Genomic DNA, 16,754 nt, shown 5'->3' with positions numbered 1-16,754 from the left:
CTCAGCCACCCGCTCACTCGCTCGCTCGCTCACTCACTCACTCCGCCACCCACTCATTAACTCACTCGCTCACTCACTTTCACTCACTACTCACTCACTCACTCACTCACTCACTCACTCACTCACTCACTCACTCACTCACTCACTCACTCACTCACTCATTCGCTCGCTCACTGACTCACTCAGCCACTCACTAACTCACCCGCTCACTTACTTCACTCACTCACTCAGCCACTCAGTCACTTTCACTCGCTCACTCACTCGCTCGCTCACTGACTCACTCACTCACTCCGCCACCCACTCACTCACTCACTCACTCACGTTCACTCGCTCACTCCTTTTCACTCACTACTCAGTCACTAACTCACTCGCTCACTCACTCACTCCATCGCTCACTCACTCACTCATGTTCGTGCACTCTTTCTTCCTACCTTGCCCTTTCCCTGTTATGGGCATCCGACAGCCACAACCATTCCCGTTACGTCAATGTGTTTCGAAACGTCTCTCCTTTCGCCAAACGGATCCGAAATTTCAAAAGTCGCCCTCCACTTTGCATCCCGACCCCAAATAAGAGCAACGAATTCCGTGACCTCGCATAGAGACGTCGTTTCTATAGCGTCCGATGAGTACGCGAGAGTGAGGGATCGTTCCGGACATCAAAACTCCCTCACAGTGCCACGCTGCACCAGAAGAAATAAAGGCATCGAAATACCACAGGTTGGAGCGATGCCAGAACGCACTGGAAGCACGAAGAAATAACGCCGTGCTGGGTCCGTAGCTCTTACATACACGAGCAGGGGCGGGTCGTTCAAGACGCGAGCAACGTCCGGTGTACACAAAAAGACGCATCCACGAAATAGGGGGAAACCTAAATGAAAGGCAGTCCGTCTGGTTACGGCACGCGCACGCCCAGACAGCGAAACAGTGAGACAGAGAGGGTGAGAGGGGGACATGGTTGTGCAGACGAGGAAGGATTTGTGGGGGGGAGAGAGAGGGGTGAGAATGATAAATGCGCGCGTCCGTGGGATCATACATCACGCATCCCTTGATTCGCCCCCCCCCCCCCCCCCTCCTTTTTTCCTCTGGCCTCGCCGGGGACCTCTTTGGCGAGAGCGAGAGAGAGCACCTCCGTTGCGGACCCACCAAACGGACTCCACGCATGCGGACCTTCACATCGCACACGAAGAACGTGTTCGGATGCAAAAGGAATTGCGCTGAAAGCTCGTGAGAGAGAACGGACTCGGAAAGGATGAGGATGAGGAGGATGCTGGATGAAAGGAAGCAGAGGAGAACGATGGAGGGGGGGTAGCCTGATTCATGGTGGACCCGGGCGCGCGTACATATATATGCAGCGTCGGGTGAGGCTTGGCCGTTGATGTACTATGCGCCGGCTAGATTCTCCCGGATTTGTGAAGCTGTCCGGTTTACTGAGCCGGGACATTCGTATATACGCGGGCCGACGTCACGCGGCTACATATGCAGCGGATGCGGCGATCCGATAAGATTAGGAAAAGAAGAGATGGTAGGCGCATAAATCGTTCCAGGCGGGATGTATGCCGGCACTGGACGCCACTTTTCCTCGTGTATACGCTCGTCAGGAAAGAAGAGACGTCTTCTTTCCGGGGATTGCGAAATCATATCACTCTTATCGTAATGCGAGCATCAAGACAGTACTGTCAAGAGAGCAACTTGATCGTCGGGGCTCAGTGCTGCAAGCCATAGCGGAGCTTTAGTGGTGGGCTATAATTACGACGTACGAATATCTACCACACTAAAACTTGTTTCTTTAACGCTGTTGGAATCAGCATTGAAAACCTGTTCAAGATTCAAATTCAAATGTAAGGGGTTCAGCGTGCCATGTATACACGTGGCCGCGCCATAGTGGAGGGCTACGGATGAATTTCGACCACTTGGGGATCGTTAACGTGGACTGAAATGTCGACACACGGCGCTTTTTTTTTTTCACTTCGACCCGTAAACCGTCCACCACGGCCGGGAATCGAACCCGCTTCCTTGAGCTCAGCAGCCTCTGAGCCGTCGCGGCGGGTAGCTTGCCCAAGATATATTTATATTCAACCATTTTCTCAACAATTTCATCAACTATACTAAATGTGGCGCTTTCTCTGTGTCTCTAACATTTCTTTCTATATCTTCAAATTCATCGTTAATCTTATCAAGGAGCAATCTGCGTACTGTCAGATCATCAAGCATTTCTCCTAATTCTTCGAAGAAGATAACGACTTCTGAGAAGTGGTTCAAATATTCACCATTCACTCGCATCCCGGCCTTCTCCTGTTCAATGTTGTTGAATACCCTCTACATTTCCTATACTGGCTTCTCTCAGATGTGACGTCACTAGGACGTCCGCTCTAAAAAATAGCCGCAGGTGGACTTCACCACAACGCTGATGTACGACCAATACGCGTGATCAGATCTGCGACTTTCACGAATAAAGAGTTCTAGCATGCGATTAGAGTAAAAAAAATCGAATATTCGCGGGGACAACAGCCCCGATAGACTAAAAAAATAACCTGTGCAGGCACAACACCGCACATGCACTCCCTGCGCAATTGTCACTGCGAATGTTCTATTTTTGTATTCTAATCGCACGCTGGACTCTTTGTTTGTCAAATTCGCACATCTGGTCACGCGTATTGTTCGTTCTGTAGAGTTGTGGATAAGTCCACATGCGGCGACTTTTTAGAGTGTACGACGCCAACCAACAACGAACACAACTGCTGCGAACTATTAGGAGCGGCCAGCGTCCGCAGATGTACACGCACTCTCGCACTCCCACGCGTACGGCGGGAGAAGAGGCTGGCAATCGAACGCGAAGACGCAGAAGCGAAGGATACGCAGTGACGAGTTCGCTGAAGAGGAGATAATTCGGCAGAGGACCTTTTCTTCCACCCCGCGGAATACGTGCTCGGAATCCGGGCCGCCGGATGCGCGCCGCGGAGGGGGGAAGGTCCGTACCCTGCGCCCGGAGGCAGAAGGTCCACGGATGGGCACGGCATGCGGAAGAGCGCCTCGCGGTTCACTTTCCCGCCCTGGCACGCGCCGAAGAAGCGATGAAACAGCACCTCGATGAGAAAGGCCGTAAAAACGCCGCAAGCCTCGCATCAGCTGATGTAATTTCCGTCGTGTGATTGGTTAAACACGACCTATTTGGGCCGCCCACATGGTGACGACTTCTGCCTCAGCGCTGCAGTGAGGCTTTAAAATGACAAGCTTAGAAGCGGGCTTCCTTCCTATCTAAGAGGTGTTGGGCAGAGCACGAGCCGCTTACACATCCCATCTGGCAATCTTCGTGATGCGCCACATTGAGAGGAAGAGAGGGGGGGGAAGGGGGGAGATCCGGGATATATAGCTTTTGGAGAACAGTGTACGCGGTCCGCCTGGGCTTGGCAATCGTTTTGGTGGTTCGTTTTGTAACAATCTGTGTCGCCGCTCAGGCAGTGTGTCGTAACAGAGACGTTATGATTCCGAGAATTGCCGTTCAGACGCAACGACGTTTCGAAAAAAAAAAAAAAAACAAGGTTGTGAGGCAAACCACAATAGATAGCCCCGAATTAGTTTAGGGTGGGTTTGTTTTATGACAAGCGAAGTAAACAGGTGAGTTACTTCCTTTCGTCTGCATCGGAGATACGTGGTCGCCGTTTTACGAAAATAACGGACACCCAGTCTCGGGCCCAGAGGACGAACAACGATATCCCGGAAGGTTTTAAAGAAAACAAGACACTTAGACATCATAATTTGTAAGCAAAACAGCGTGCCCGAGCTTTGCACGTGTACAACGGTATTGTGGCACCGCCTCTGCGTGGGTCCCAAGTCGCCTGCGAGTACGCGTGAAATTTTAGACGCTCTCCAGACCTCCTGGATTTTTAATGCATCTCGTTCTTGTCAGAATGCAGCTCTTTTTACGATCCCTTGCCTAGCACCGAACGGGCTAAGAGCAGACGACCACGGCAAGAGCGACAACAGATTGGTACACAGTCACACCAGCAAATAAAAAAGACAAGACAAGCCAAGACAAACAAGACAGACAAGCAAATAAAGAAAAGACAATTTAATAACAAAAATTTAACTGAACATCTCCTCCGCAGAGAGGGGATGGTAACAAGCGGAAACAAAGTTGAACCGAAGGAGGAGGAATAAACGTCTCTCTAGAGCAGTCAGACTTTAGAAAGAGTCCTCATTCCAGGACCTTTTGAGTCCGTCCGGCTTCTTAAGCTCTCTGCAGCAGCCAAAGCTGGTCGTCAGGGCCGAGGGGAAGGGCAGGGGAGGTAGGTGGAATCATGATCATGGCCACACAAGATATGGTAGAGGGTGCCCGGAGCCTAGCAGATAGAAACCGAAGGTTGCGTTCGGAACTAAACGATTGACCGAAGCACCTTATCTTGCGGTGCTTGGTAGTATCGCCAACAACTGGTGCAACTGCGCGGCTCTATGAAATCCCAACTGCCAGTACGAATTCGAAATTAGGTGCGATCATAAATGAAAGGTATTAGACCACGAGAATGCCACATTCGCGGAATCCCTCTTCACCATTACAGCAAAGAAACTGCAGAGTGCTTGCGCGCTGCTGGTTAAGTACTAAATTATTATAAATACGTGCACATTACACCCCGTGCTGCATTGCACGAGAAAACAATATATATAAAGTCCCAAGTGCGTATTGTCGCATAAATGCGTAAGGAGTTCTGCTATACACCGCGACCTTTTACGATCGGCTTCATTACTACACAGATATGCGTTCCTGAAAAGGGATTTTGCTAGAAGCAATATAAGTGGTCTGATATCAAAGTATGAAGGCACTAGATCCTTTTATAAAATCCCTCCATAGGAGTTCATGTATTCCTATAGAACGCTATAAATCGTGTTTTTAAAGTTGACTTCACTACTATACGCAAATACATTGCTGAAAATACTTTTTCAACGCGAAGTATAAGCAATCCGATATCAAGGAATGAAGGCCCTAGGGTTTATTAAATACCATTATGTGATCCCATGTATTCTGATAAAACGATATGCACAGATCGCTTTGAAATCGGCTTCACTACTATACACAAGTGCGTTGCTGCAAAGCCATCTTCAGGGCCAATATAGGTGGTCGTGTATGAACATATTTGGGCTCCATTGCCTTTTAAGGCAAAGCCTTCTATGCCTCACTGACAGCGACGTCCCCTCAAAACGCACTGCAGGAAAGCGAACTTTCTCTGACGATGATGGTGATCGTGGGTGGAAGATGGTTGAAACGGGAATCTTTCTCCGGTCCAAAGCCGAAGTCTTTGGCTTTGGACCGGAGAAAAGTATTTCTGGAACCTCAGGGTATACGTAGTCAACTGGTCGTTGTTGAATAAATGGTCGCAATACGGTTCGATGTATCTTTGTTCCATACTCCCTACGGTTGCCAGTTCTCGCGCTGAGCGTCGCACACCTTGTCAGCTGTTTGGTGGGGGTCAGAAGCGCACGCGTGAACTTGAGCGAACAACTCGTTTCGCGTCCTCCACCTTTTGCACAGTTCAGACCTTTCAAGTACGAATCGTAAACACAGGCCTCGCGCCGGAATGCTGCTTTGCCATCATCTGAAGTCTACAATATGTTCACACGAAAGATGATACTGTTTTCCGGGTTAGAGATTCCCTAACATTACGGGAGTTCTTTCTTTACATATATAAAAAAGAAGACACCGTTCCGATGGACGCCACATGTCCGTCGTGCTTGTCCTAGGTAGGCCTAGTGGCTTTTTTTTATCTGATTCCGGAGCAAATTGCAACATCGGTGATAAAAATCACGAATTAAACTGGTTCACCCAGAACGAGCGCACAAGTCGGTAAGAAAGAAGCGGGGCGAGGAAGATCCGATTCGCTACCGCAGTGGAATGAGACGATCCGAATAGAAAAGAAAAAAAAAAACAGGAGCCACGAAAATAAAACGCCAAGAATGGAAGGGAGGAAGCGTAAGGCACGGACGGCGACCGAGAAACCGGAAATGGAAGCGACGTCATTCCTAGAAACACAGGGTCCCCCTTCAGGCCATGTGCACCCAGGCGTCTGGCTTTAAGGAGGGAGCCGGAATCTAAACTAGGAGGCAAGAAGAAAAAAAAAAAAGGACAGCCGAAGCGTTACACTGGGGGCACGTAATAAAGTGCTTCCGGCTTGCGGTAGCGACCGTGACCTCCCCCCGGCGGACACGGCGGCAAGCCTCGGGCTGGCCGGATTAGAGCTCCGTTATCTCTTAATACGGAGAAGAGTAATACGTTTTGAGAACGCTGAGGCGGAGCCGACAGGTCCAGCCGGTCGCAACTCGACTCACGGAAGTTTACAATCTCCAACTTGAAGACAAGGGCTCTAATACGAATGGCATCCGGGTGGGATGATATGATTCAGTTACGAGGGCAAATGGTTTTCAGGTAGTTTGTGCTCGTGGTGTGATAAGCACAGCCACCATTAAACGAGATCGGTTTTACCAGATATATCACTGAAAATGTCGCAGAGATGTCGCACATGGTGTTGATGTTCCGGTGGCAACACTGACGAAACAAATGACATCTTAAGACGTCTGTCGTTCTTTTACGGCCAAGAATGAAGTCTGTTCCCCGCAGATTCCATTTTCCAGTTAGTGGCAGCAGCCGCACGAGCAGACGCTGACTGTCGCTCCTCTTACTTTATCGGCACATTTATATGGTACACGGTATACGACCACTCTTATAATTCAGGAAGCAAATGCCGTAAAACAGACATCCACTCAGTCGTCGGTGTTTGCAATAAATTCACCCAAATCGCTGGTAAACTGGCAAGTTAAGCAGAGGAAACAGAGGGAACAAAGCTTTGAACGCCACCTAGAAGCTTACGTATTAATTAAAAGCAGGGTGGATGTAGCAGAATGTTTCTTTTACACGCTACTTTACACAGTGCCGTGCAAAAACCGCGTTATATCGCGGGTTTAGGCGATGAAAAGCAATGCAGAAAGGTCGCGATAAAGTTTGCCAATGTACAGCCATGGACAAATGAAATGAGAACACAAAAATATGAACCAAACTACGCAAAGTTCAAATATTCTGTTCGTGGATGTCGAAAAACGGCGCGCTGATTGGTATGTTTGGGAAGCCACATTTCCCAACTTTGTTGTTATAATTACGCCACGTGTCATTTTGACTTGTATGAAAAAAAAAAATCGCGCTATATCTCTTTTCTTCATACGCAGGCGTATTTCTGATTTCTTGCCTGAATGCCCGCCATGGTGGCTCAAGGCGTTGTGCTGCTGAGCACGAGGACGCGGGTTCGATTCCCGGAACGCGGCAGCCGCTTTTCTGATGGAGGCGAGAAGTAAAAACACCCGTGTGTTCGAGATTTTGGCGCACGTTAAAGATCCCCGGGTGGTCGAAATTAATCCGGAGCTCTCCACTACGGCGCGCCTCATCGCCTGCGCTGCGTCGGCCCGTTAAACCCTACAATCAATCAATCAATCAATCAATCAATCAATCAATCAATCAATCAATCAATCAATCAATCAATCAATCAATCAATCAATCAATCAATCAATCAATCAATCAATCAATCAATCAATCAATCAATCAATCAATCAATCAATCAAGAGCGCGAGTTTACACGGCGTAAAGGCAGCCGTGCACGATTGACTGCTCTCAGACGCATTGTTCGATTAAGGCTGGAACGTGCGGAACCGGTATCATAATGAGCCATCATTCCAAGCCCAGCGAGGCAGCGGCGCAAAGTAGGAACACATGACCACACAGCATAGCACACAGACCGTTACATCGCGCAATACTGTACGGGGCGTGTCACCGCTGCCTCACCAAGGAAAATCGCGCCCTGTCTTCTTCCTATTCCCGTCTCTCTCCCAGACATTAATCCGAAGCTTACCCGCCGAGTTCAATTACGCTCAGTTCCGCGCACCCCTTACCCGAACGTTAATGACCGCCACGCAATGGCTTTCCGGGTACGGTCGCCCGATGAGCGGCCGTGTCTCGCGCGCCGTGTAATGCGCGCCGGTTGAGATTCCGCCGCTGTTCGCCTGGTGACCACGTGGGGGGTCGGCGTCGCTTGGCAAAAAGAGCGTGACCGGGGAGGAGGCAGCGACGAGACGACAGAGCCGACGACGACACGTTCGGTCCTTGCAGCTCGTTAGCGGAGCCAAAATGGCTTCCTCCACGCACGCATAGGGGGGTAACCTACCGAAGGCGGCGCAACATAGTTTCCGAAGGTCTCACGCCCCCCTTAGCCCCCCTGCCCTCCTTGGGATACTCTTTCGCTACAACATTAGTAACAACCTCCTCTCTCGGACATTTCTTCAGCGCCAGTCGGCTGCGTTTGCCACGGTCGAGGCAATCCAGCGCCCCAAACGAGGAGCCGGACGATGACATAACGCGCTGGGGGATAAACAAAGGAGGCCGAGGGGGTGAGAGTGCGGGTGTGTAATAAGGTGAAAAATTGCGCTGCTGAGGGCGCCCTGCCCGCACCGCGGGGGGCAACTCTCGGCCGCATGTGGCGCTGAGCTTCGTGTTCCTTTTGACGGATTATTCAACGGCTTCGCGAAAGTGAAAGTTCACACCCGAGCCTTCGAATGGAGCAAACAAGAAGTGGAAGGCACAAACGGGGATTTCCCTCCCTACTCGGGTTTTACTTTTTCTTTACTTTTTACTTCGAAGGGGAGGGGGTACGTACGGTTAGTTTGTATTTCATTTTGTTTGGATCTCATTTTCGAGTAAAGAGAAACAGCTGATGCTCGCGAAGTGCTTAGCGTGCCGACTGAACAGGAGAGGCGGTTAAATATTGCGCAGGGATTACGCAGGGGTACAGGAAAGGTCGGTTCAGGAAGAATTTGACGCCAGGGGAGACAGTTCCAGAAGAAAAAAAAAATGGCTGAAAATCGCAGTTCCGCGGGCTGATCTTTACTTGCACGCTGTCATCTGAGGCATATTCGTGCTGTTACTCGGACACCAGTTGACATTTCTAGTTTTATTGGAAAGAAAAAAAAAAATGTCTACGAACATGCGGTTTCGGTTCCCCCAAAATCATTCCGGTTGTTCTAAGTTGTTCGAAATTTCTACAACGGCCGTTTTTTTAGATATGCTGTTTCACCGGCTCGTAATCCTAAATATAACCAGAGTTCAGTAATGCTTAGCATTGAACAACTCTGATATAGCTTATTAAGGGTAACAGAGTGGATCTCTAGAGAAGGCAAGCGTGGCAGGGGAGCCGAAAGGTAGATGGGCCGATGAGATCAAGAAGTTTGCGGGTATAAATTGGTCGCAGTTAGCACAAGACCGGGATAATTGGAGATCCATGGTGGAGGCCTTTTCCTTGCAGTTGGCGTAGATAGGCTGACGACGACCGCGACGATGATGATGATGAATAAAAGTTAGTGTCTCCAATATACATACTGATAGGCAATGCAAGGATGGTTGGCTGGCGATGTTTATTCGTCGAGAGGGCACCCTAGCCAGGAGAGAACCAATCACGATGATGATGATGGCGCGTAAGGAAAGAGGAAGAATGATGGGATGATGATGGCCGCGCACAGCGTAGTAATGAAGACGAAACATGAAGACGATATTTACCAGTCACAATTCTGAGCGTTCTCATTATGAAGAGGCATGTAAGATTCTCGCTAACACTATACAGAAAAAAAAAAAAATATATTCAGAGTGCGAAACAACAACCACAAAAAAAAAAAACGAAAGTTCGCACAATTCACTCATCTGCAGAGGAAGAACGCACACGAAGAACCCCCCAAATGCTCAATTTCACGTAACGACGCGGAGGACCACGAAGACACTCCCCCGCCATCTCCTTGTTCATTACTGCTTTCCGAGCTCCGCGAAGGGGACGATTTGAACCCCGCCGCGGCTGCCTCGAAAGTCGGTCACCACCACCAGCCGGCACTCCTCAACGCTGACGGAAAGTGTATCCAACTGAGAGAGTGATTCGACTCCGCTCCACAGAACTCATCCCCCTGCGCCAGCGACCTCGCGACGCCGCAGGAGAACTGCAGGGGCGGGTCCCTCCCATGTCTTCTGAGTGCCTGTATCTCGGCGCACGCGAAAACGGCCCCTGGGTGAAACGAAGGAAGGGGATTCGCCTCCATGGGGCTGATTACACTTCCCTGGCTTCGTTACTTCGGCCTCCCGCCCTTCTATTTATTCTTCTTTCACATTTTATCGTTGCACGAACGAAAGCTGGGAGAAAAAAAAAAAAAAAAAACGTGGAGCGTAGGCTTCAAACGAAGGGTTCGCTGTTCGAAAGGTAAAAATCGTTGACTGAAGTTTTAAATTGGTCGTTCGAGGCCAGGAAGTCATGAGACGACGAAAAACGTAATCAAGGTATCCTTCTAAGGAAGTCTCCTTCTATAGAGTTTTTTTCCCACGAGCGAAATTAAGCTCTCAATTTAAGATGGGAGAGATGGGAGAAAAAGCATTGAGCTTTCGTTTCGCAATCGGTATATATAACGCTAGTGCTCACAAAATGTACCTAGGAATGATCAAAGTGTGCTTCAATTCGGTTTCGAAAAGTTTAGCCCCGGTATTCTAGCCCCCCTCCCCCCCTTCCGAAATATAACTCTATAGCAAGTAGTGAAATTCAAGCTCTACGTTTATTACAAGGTAGAAACCATGGAATCTCGCACTAAGAAAATTACAATACGTAGCCGCCATGGTGTGGTCATTTAATCGTCGTCCTTGGAAACTTATGACACCACTGGACGAAAGATGTTTTCCGCAAGAAAGTCGCGCCTCCAGCCAAATTTTCTTATTTTAGCACAAAAAAGGACCCCCGCTGTATAACGATACAATCATTCTCTCCAAATATAAGTACGTGACACTTCAAGCGATATCATAACAGAATTCATACAGTGTCAACGGTTCAGTTTTAGTGACACTGGCTGGCTGAACTGTGTGCATTTTGTACATAGGATACCCGGACTGGGGCTGTGCTAACTGCAACCTCCCCTTCCCTCTATTCTCTCATCCTTATTTCGCCCAAGGCCTCCCTATAGCCACTAGTTTTTATAAAGTGTTTAACTCACTCATAACATTAACGCTTAGAGAATAATCGACGTAGCGTGCACACAATACGAGTTTAAAACCGAATACTTATACGCTAAACGTACAATAGTCTCTACAAAGTTGGTCATCGCGCGGTTTCCGCCCGGTGTACACGCAGCTTCGTAGATCGGGGCAGGAAACGACAAATAGGGGCAAAGAAAAAACAATAAATAAACACACTTCAGCTCAATCAACCGTTCAATTCGTTGAAACAGCCGTTAGAAAACGACAAATAGGCGTTTAGTTTTCTCATCAATTTGATAAAAAAGGCGCAAGGAAAACACAACGAAGTGAGACAGTCACCGGCTTCTCAGGTTTTCGCGTGTTGCCCTCATGCTGTTTTTGTCCTCGATTACTTTTGCGCTTGTCATCATGCCCCTTCTCCCCTTTTCATATCTTCACTGCACGACGTATGCGGTTGAATGTCGCATACACGCGCAACTTCCTCTTCAAGATAAAACAGGCTACGTCGCCACTCTGCCCACACTGTGATGTGCGAGAAACCCTGCAGCACCTGCTCTGTGAATGTGCTCGATTCAGTGCTCAAAGAGTATCCCTCGCAGTGACTTTGGGACCGCCGCTTTCCGTGGACATGCAGCTAAAGGACATTTTAGGACCATGGGCTTGTCCCAAACGTGCTTTACGGGCTACCAAAGCTCTGATAGAGTACCTGCAACACACAGGTCTAGACCAGTCGCTGTGAATAACTCGCCGTGTATGTACGCATCAACTTCTTGAACATCATCGCCATCATCTTCATCACGTCATCAACTGGCGTAGCAAGTTGGGCATTTTAGCCCAGCTAACATCGCCAGACTTCATTAAAGATCGCTCTCTCTCTCTCTCTTACCAGCAATAGCAAGACAAAAATAAAAAGGTAAACGATTTTCGTTAGCCGTATGATGGGTACGATGGGCGATCTAGACAGCGCAAGGACTCGGCAATGTTGACAACAAACCTAACCGTAGTAATGAGAAGAAAAAAAAAACAGCGCGTAAGACTGGACAGGGGAAGAAAAACGCAAACACATCCTCTGAATAGCAAGCAAATGATTTAAATGGCAACTACGAACCCGCCCTGGTATCAACGCGCTTCTTTCCTCGACTAAAATGAAGTCTGACCCGGAACCCCCGTGCTCTACAAGAGACGGACAGTTTAATCTAGCTATCTAATGAGAACACATCAACCGAGCGTACAAAATGGCGATAAATGTCAAGGTAAGCAACTAAACAAAAAAAAAGGGGGGGGGGGGGAGTGGGGGTATCGGAGCCATAGAAGTCGCCCTCTCTCCCATCGTTGCAATATAGAATAGCGTACTCAGTGTAGCGACCGACGGTGATATTTACGAGTTGCGATTGGGTGAAGGCCGGTGCGTTTATATAAAGGGAGGTCGTAAAAAAAAGCGGGGCGAATTGAATTGGAGGCGCATATACGTCGCCGCTCGCTCAGGGGAAGATGTAATCGCGAGCACTTTGCGTACCGGTACGAGGAAGGGCACCGCAAAGAAACACGATAAAATTAAAGCCCCGAATAAAAAGGGGAGACGGGCTCCGAAGCGCGCGACGAAGCCCAAGAGGAAATGAAACGGAAACTAACTGCACGCGTAGCGGAAATCAGTACGGAATGCCTGGGCCGTATACATAAAGAAGCCATACGCGTGTCGCTTGCAGAACGCGGCGTCCAAGCCAAGAAAACACCCTCTAGGTTTAGAAAAATGCCTTAAGATTTGTCTCCTCGCCTGTATTTTGGACGCATCTGATTGGCTACGCCGGCCGTGGTGTAGTGACGTGTGTTTATAGCGACCAATCAGAATACCCGCAGTCCCGGTGTCAATATGGGTATTTAAAAAGCAATGACGAGGCCTCTTTAGCTATACAAAGTACATCAGAAACGGCTCGTTCACCCCTAGGCCGGCTGAGCCACCGGGTTCCGGAAACTGGAGGACGTACACAAACGTCGTATTCCATCCGAGGCCTCAAAATAGCCCTATATCCGGTTTGTAACGCTTTGCTGGACAATACGTAGTTCGGTCGGTTCAGATAGGCCCGCAAACGTTTTAATCCCGGAGATAACGGGGAAATAGACGGCTCCTTCCAGTTGGGCTTCACTGCAGAGCGGAAGCGGGGCGATTTTAACGGCCAATTCAGAACGGCGCGGTTGGCGTGAAATGCCCGACTTCATTGCAGCCGGTAACTGTTAATGTCCAGAAGGTAATCATTTTACTCTCCCGATTCTGTGAATGAGGGAGATAGAGATGATAGAGGGTGGCCGTTGATGTCATTACAACACAGTAAAGAAGAAAGATATAGGAGTGGGGAAGCGATGTGCGTGCATACCTTCATTTCCCTTCCGTAAACATGAGCCATTTGTGCGTGGGAAATGATAATAATAATATTACTGCACTTGAACCTCGTCATAACGAACACTGATATAGCGTATTATCGGCAATAACGAACTAATTACAAACTTCGGTTGGTCCCGATTCGTTTCAATGACACTTATTCTTTTATAACGAAAGTGAAACTGTGAGAGTCGCGCGCACTATCGGAGATAACGAAGAAATATTTGACCAGTAGGCTGAGAAGCTACTTGGAAAAACTCCCGGCGTCCGAAACTGCGGAATTAGAAAAGGCCCCTTTGTTCGTGGACACTGGAAAATTTCATCCTGCTCAGTGCTGTGAATAGCCACCAGACAAAGATCACATCATTACTCAAAAAAAAAAAAAAAATAGGAACGCGGGCCTGTTTTGTCAAATGAACTTTGTTCTGTTGTAATTTGCCGTTTCATGTTCTGGTCCATTAAGCTGTAAATGCAACAAGAAGAAAGGTAATGGTTACCTTAATTATAGTAGGTTCGAAGATCAAAATAATGCGTTTTTGTAACGAGGATTTTTGAGGGAGCCAGATTACGGGTTGGTTTGAACAAATTTTTAGCATTACGGTTACAACGAATATCGGATATAACGGGCTAAATTACTGTGCTGATACTACTGCGCTATAAGGAGGTTCTTCTGTATAATAATAGCAATCTCGCTTTGAGTTCGTCCTCCCAGTTTAATTAGATGGGCCGTACCTTGTACCGTGACTCCGCGATAGCAGTTGACGCAATGCGGATCTACACAGCTGTCAGTCCTTTGAATGTCCCCGGCAAGCGAGAAATAAACAAACTGGCTAAAAAAAAGCCTTATTAGGGGGGGGGGGGGGGGGGGTCGAGCGATAAGCGTTACCTGCACCGCGCGCCAGTTGGACGGTTTCCTCTACTTCCCTCGCCAAAATATTCCCATGCGGTGTTTGCGTGACACTTGCGCAAAATTACCACCATCTGGCGTCAACATATATCACGGCTGTCTGACACAACAATGGGAGAAACAAAAAAAAAAAAAAAAACGTCCTCCGGTGGTTAGCTTATCACCGGTAACGGAACCTGCAGTCGGCCGTTGGCTGTTCCAACCGTTGAGCTCCCTTGTTTTCTTTTCTTTTTTTTTTTGTTAGACCTTTTGCAAATGAAATGTCCCCCTCTGTGTGATATACGCTTATTTCAAATGATTTTGCCTTTAAGCTAGACAATATTTTGTCCCTTTACAATAAAAGAGCGCGGAAGATAAGGGTCGGGCGGTTTAAATTAAAACAGATCATTAAAACAACGTTTATATGACGCGAGGCGCTCAGCGGAAGCCTTTTAAACGTGAAAAGAGCATAACGAGTCGCGGCGAAAAATGTAATTTTCCCGGAGTGATGCAGGAGAAAAGTGTTTCCTTGCAATACAAATAGGTGCGTGGGCGCCTTAAACTAAAGAAAAGCTGGGGTTAGCGAGGACAAATCGGCGCACAAATTCGAGGAAATTGTGTGCAAACGACAAAAATTACAGCAGGCTTCATGGTATTCAAGCAACGGCTTTGAACACCGAGCTATGTTTAATATTTAACTCACTAAATATTAAACAGCAACAATGAAAAAAGAAGGAAGAAAATATGACTGGTAGAGAACTCACCCGAAGCACCACAAAATCCATGCTGTCAAGAGTGGCCGACTCAGTCTGCTCCACAAAGACGAATGCTTGCTGGACCTGATGAGAAAGGGTCTCGATCCAAATCCAAGTTGTCGAAAATCTCTTCGGCGATGCAGAACAAGTTACCGTGGAGCCCAAATCCTACCAGTTCACTCCAGCCGAGCTGACAAAAGTAGCTTCTTGCCGAGACGTTATGCGGTTTAAAGTTCCCGCGTATTCTCAACACAATGACCAACTTTTTCGCTAGGCGAATGAGTGGGGTCAGTTAAAAAAAAAGTAAAGAACACTCTTGCGCCAGAAATCCTCCGTAGCACGTCCAGCGTTCCGCAGAAGTCGGGTATTTCGACGAGACTGCAACGCAGACGATAGTTTTTCGCTGTCGTCTGCTACCGTCGCCAAGACCGGCCGGTGCGCCGAGGCCACCACGCGCAGAAGCGAAACACCCACGGCACTTCACGTGACATTGTCGCACAACAAACACATGATGGGGGAGGGGAGGCAAATCCAAGACAGAAAATACTTCGGCAACAAACGCTGCGGAGAACCGATCGAAAAATCCGAATTGAAGCGAATGCAGCCGCCGAGTTTGGCCTTTTTTTATCGTCCGCCCTTTTCTGGTCCCGGCACGCACCCAAAAAAGTTTGCGAACGAAACTCGTGTATGGCCCGCGCGCGCCCCGCACACACAACACACGCGCCCGCCGCAACCGCTGCTTTCGCGTCTCTGACGGGTCTACGAACGATGACTCTCTTCCGCCGCCCGCCTTCGTTTCTCTCTTTCCCCTCCGGAGATCTTCCTCCTCTCCACCCTTGTACCGCAATAGAGTTTCTCCTCCCCCTTTTACGAACGCTCTCCCTCGCTAGGAAGCCAGGGATGAGAGCGCGGCTCGTGCAACGGGAAACAGAACCACGTGACCAACCCTTCGCCGCACCTCCTCGCGGGCGCCCTTTCTTCCAACTTCTGTTATCGTTGGCATCCCCTCCCCTCCTCCTCGTTCTGAGCAACGGTGGCGTTGTGCGCGTGTGTGCGGCCGTGTGGCGCTCTTGAACTTGCGTGGTAAGACAGATGGGAGAAGGAGCAGCTTTAGCGGAGTCCGGCCTTTTCAGGCACGGGTATCGTGTGGGCGTCCGGGCAAAACAGCTCAACGTAAATCCATCTTTTTTTTGAAGTTACGAATGCCTTTGACGTTCGCTTGCAGTCGATACTCATTTCGATATTTCTGAGATAAAATGAGTTTAAATTTGTGATATAGCGCGTCTGAGCTGGGTAGGTAGGCTCACCGTAGGGAAGGGCTAAAGATGAGAAAAATATTGGGTGTCCGGACTGCCTGAAGTTTCTCACTGCCATCAAAATTTAGTGTAAGTAATCAGGCATCAGGAGTACCGCAAGGCTTCGTCTTAGGTCCGCTGCTTTTTTTTTTTTTTTTTTTGTAATTAGGCCAGGGCATCCCGGACTAGAGACGTCCCCTACCGGACGGGTGCCCTAACAGCAGCACCAGCGCTCGTGGGATAAACATTTATTCCCCCTCCTCCTCCTGTGCTTTTCACCGACATGCAGTTGTACTCGTATGCTCTGAAGATAGATGGTAGCATTCTCTACACGGACATTCGTGAAACGTCGATAGGATTTTTCCGATTGCAAAAGAATTTTAAATCCGAAAGACAGTCTTCCCTGACCCCG

At 48.6% G+C, this 16,754-nt stretch overlaps 1 protein-coding gene across 4 annotated transcripts in view; it reads right to left on the bottom strand.

The window, feature by feature from the left end:
* LOC144159368 (E3 ubiquitin-protein ligase PDZRN3-like) overlaps positions 1-16,754 on the bottom strand; it is a 305,410-nt gene that overhangs the window by 186,873 nt on the left and 101,783 nt on the right. The window contains exon 1 of one of the 4 annotated variants that reach the window (XM_077690803.1): positions 15,057-15,796. The exons of the other annotated variants lie outside the window; for them this stretch is intronic. Within the exon in view, the coding sequence (XP_077546929.1) occupies positions 15,057-15,077 (21 nt within the window). The 5' untranslated portion in view covers positions 15,078-15,796. Of the gene's footprint in view, positions 1-15,056; positions 15,797-16,754 lie in introns of those variants that run through there. 4 annotated transcript variants of the gene reach the window in all.

This window comes from Haemaphysalis longicornis, unplaced genomic scaffold, assembly GCF_048455015.1.
Source record: "Haemaphysalis longicornis isolate Haplotype H1 unplaced genomic scaffold, Haemaphysalis longicornis Haplotype H1 scaffold_10, whole genome shotgun sequence".
NCBI classification, from domain to species: Eukaryota; Metazoa; Arthropoda; class Arachnida; order Ixodida; family Ixodidae; genus Haemaphysalis; species Haemaphysalis longicornis.
This window is presented reverse-complemented; position numbering and strand designations above follow the sequence as displayed.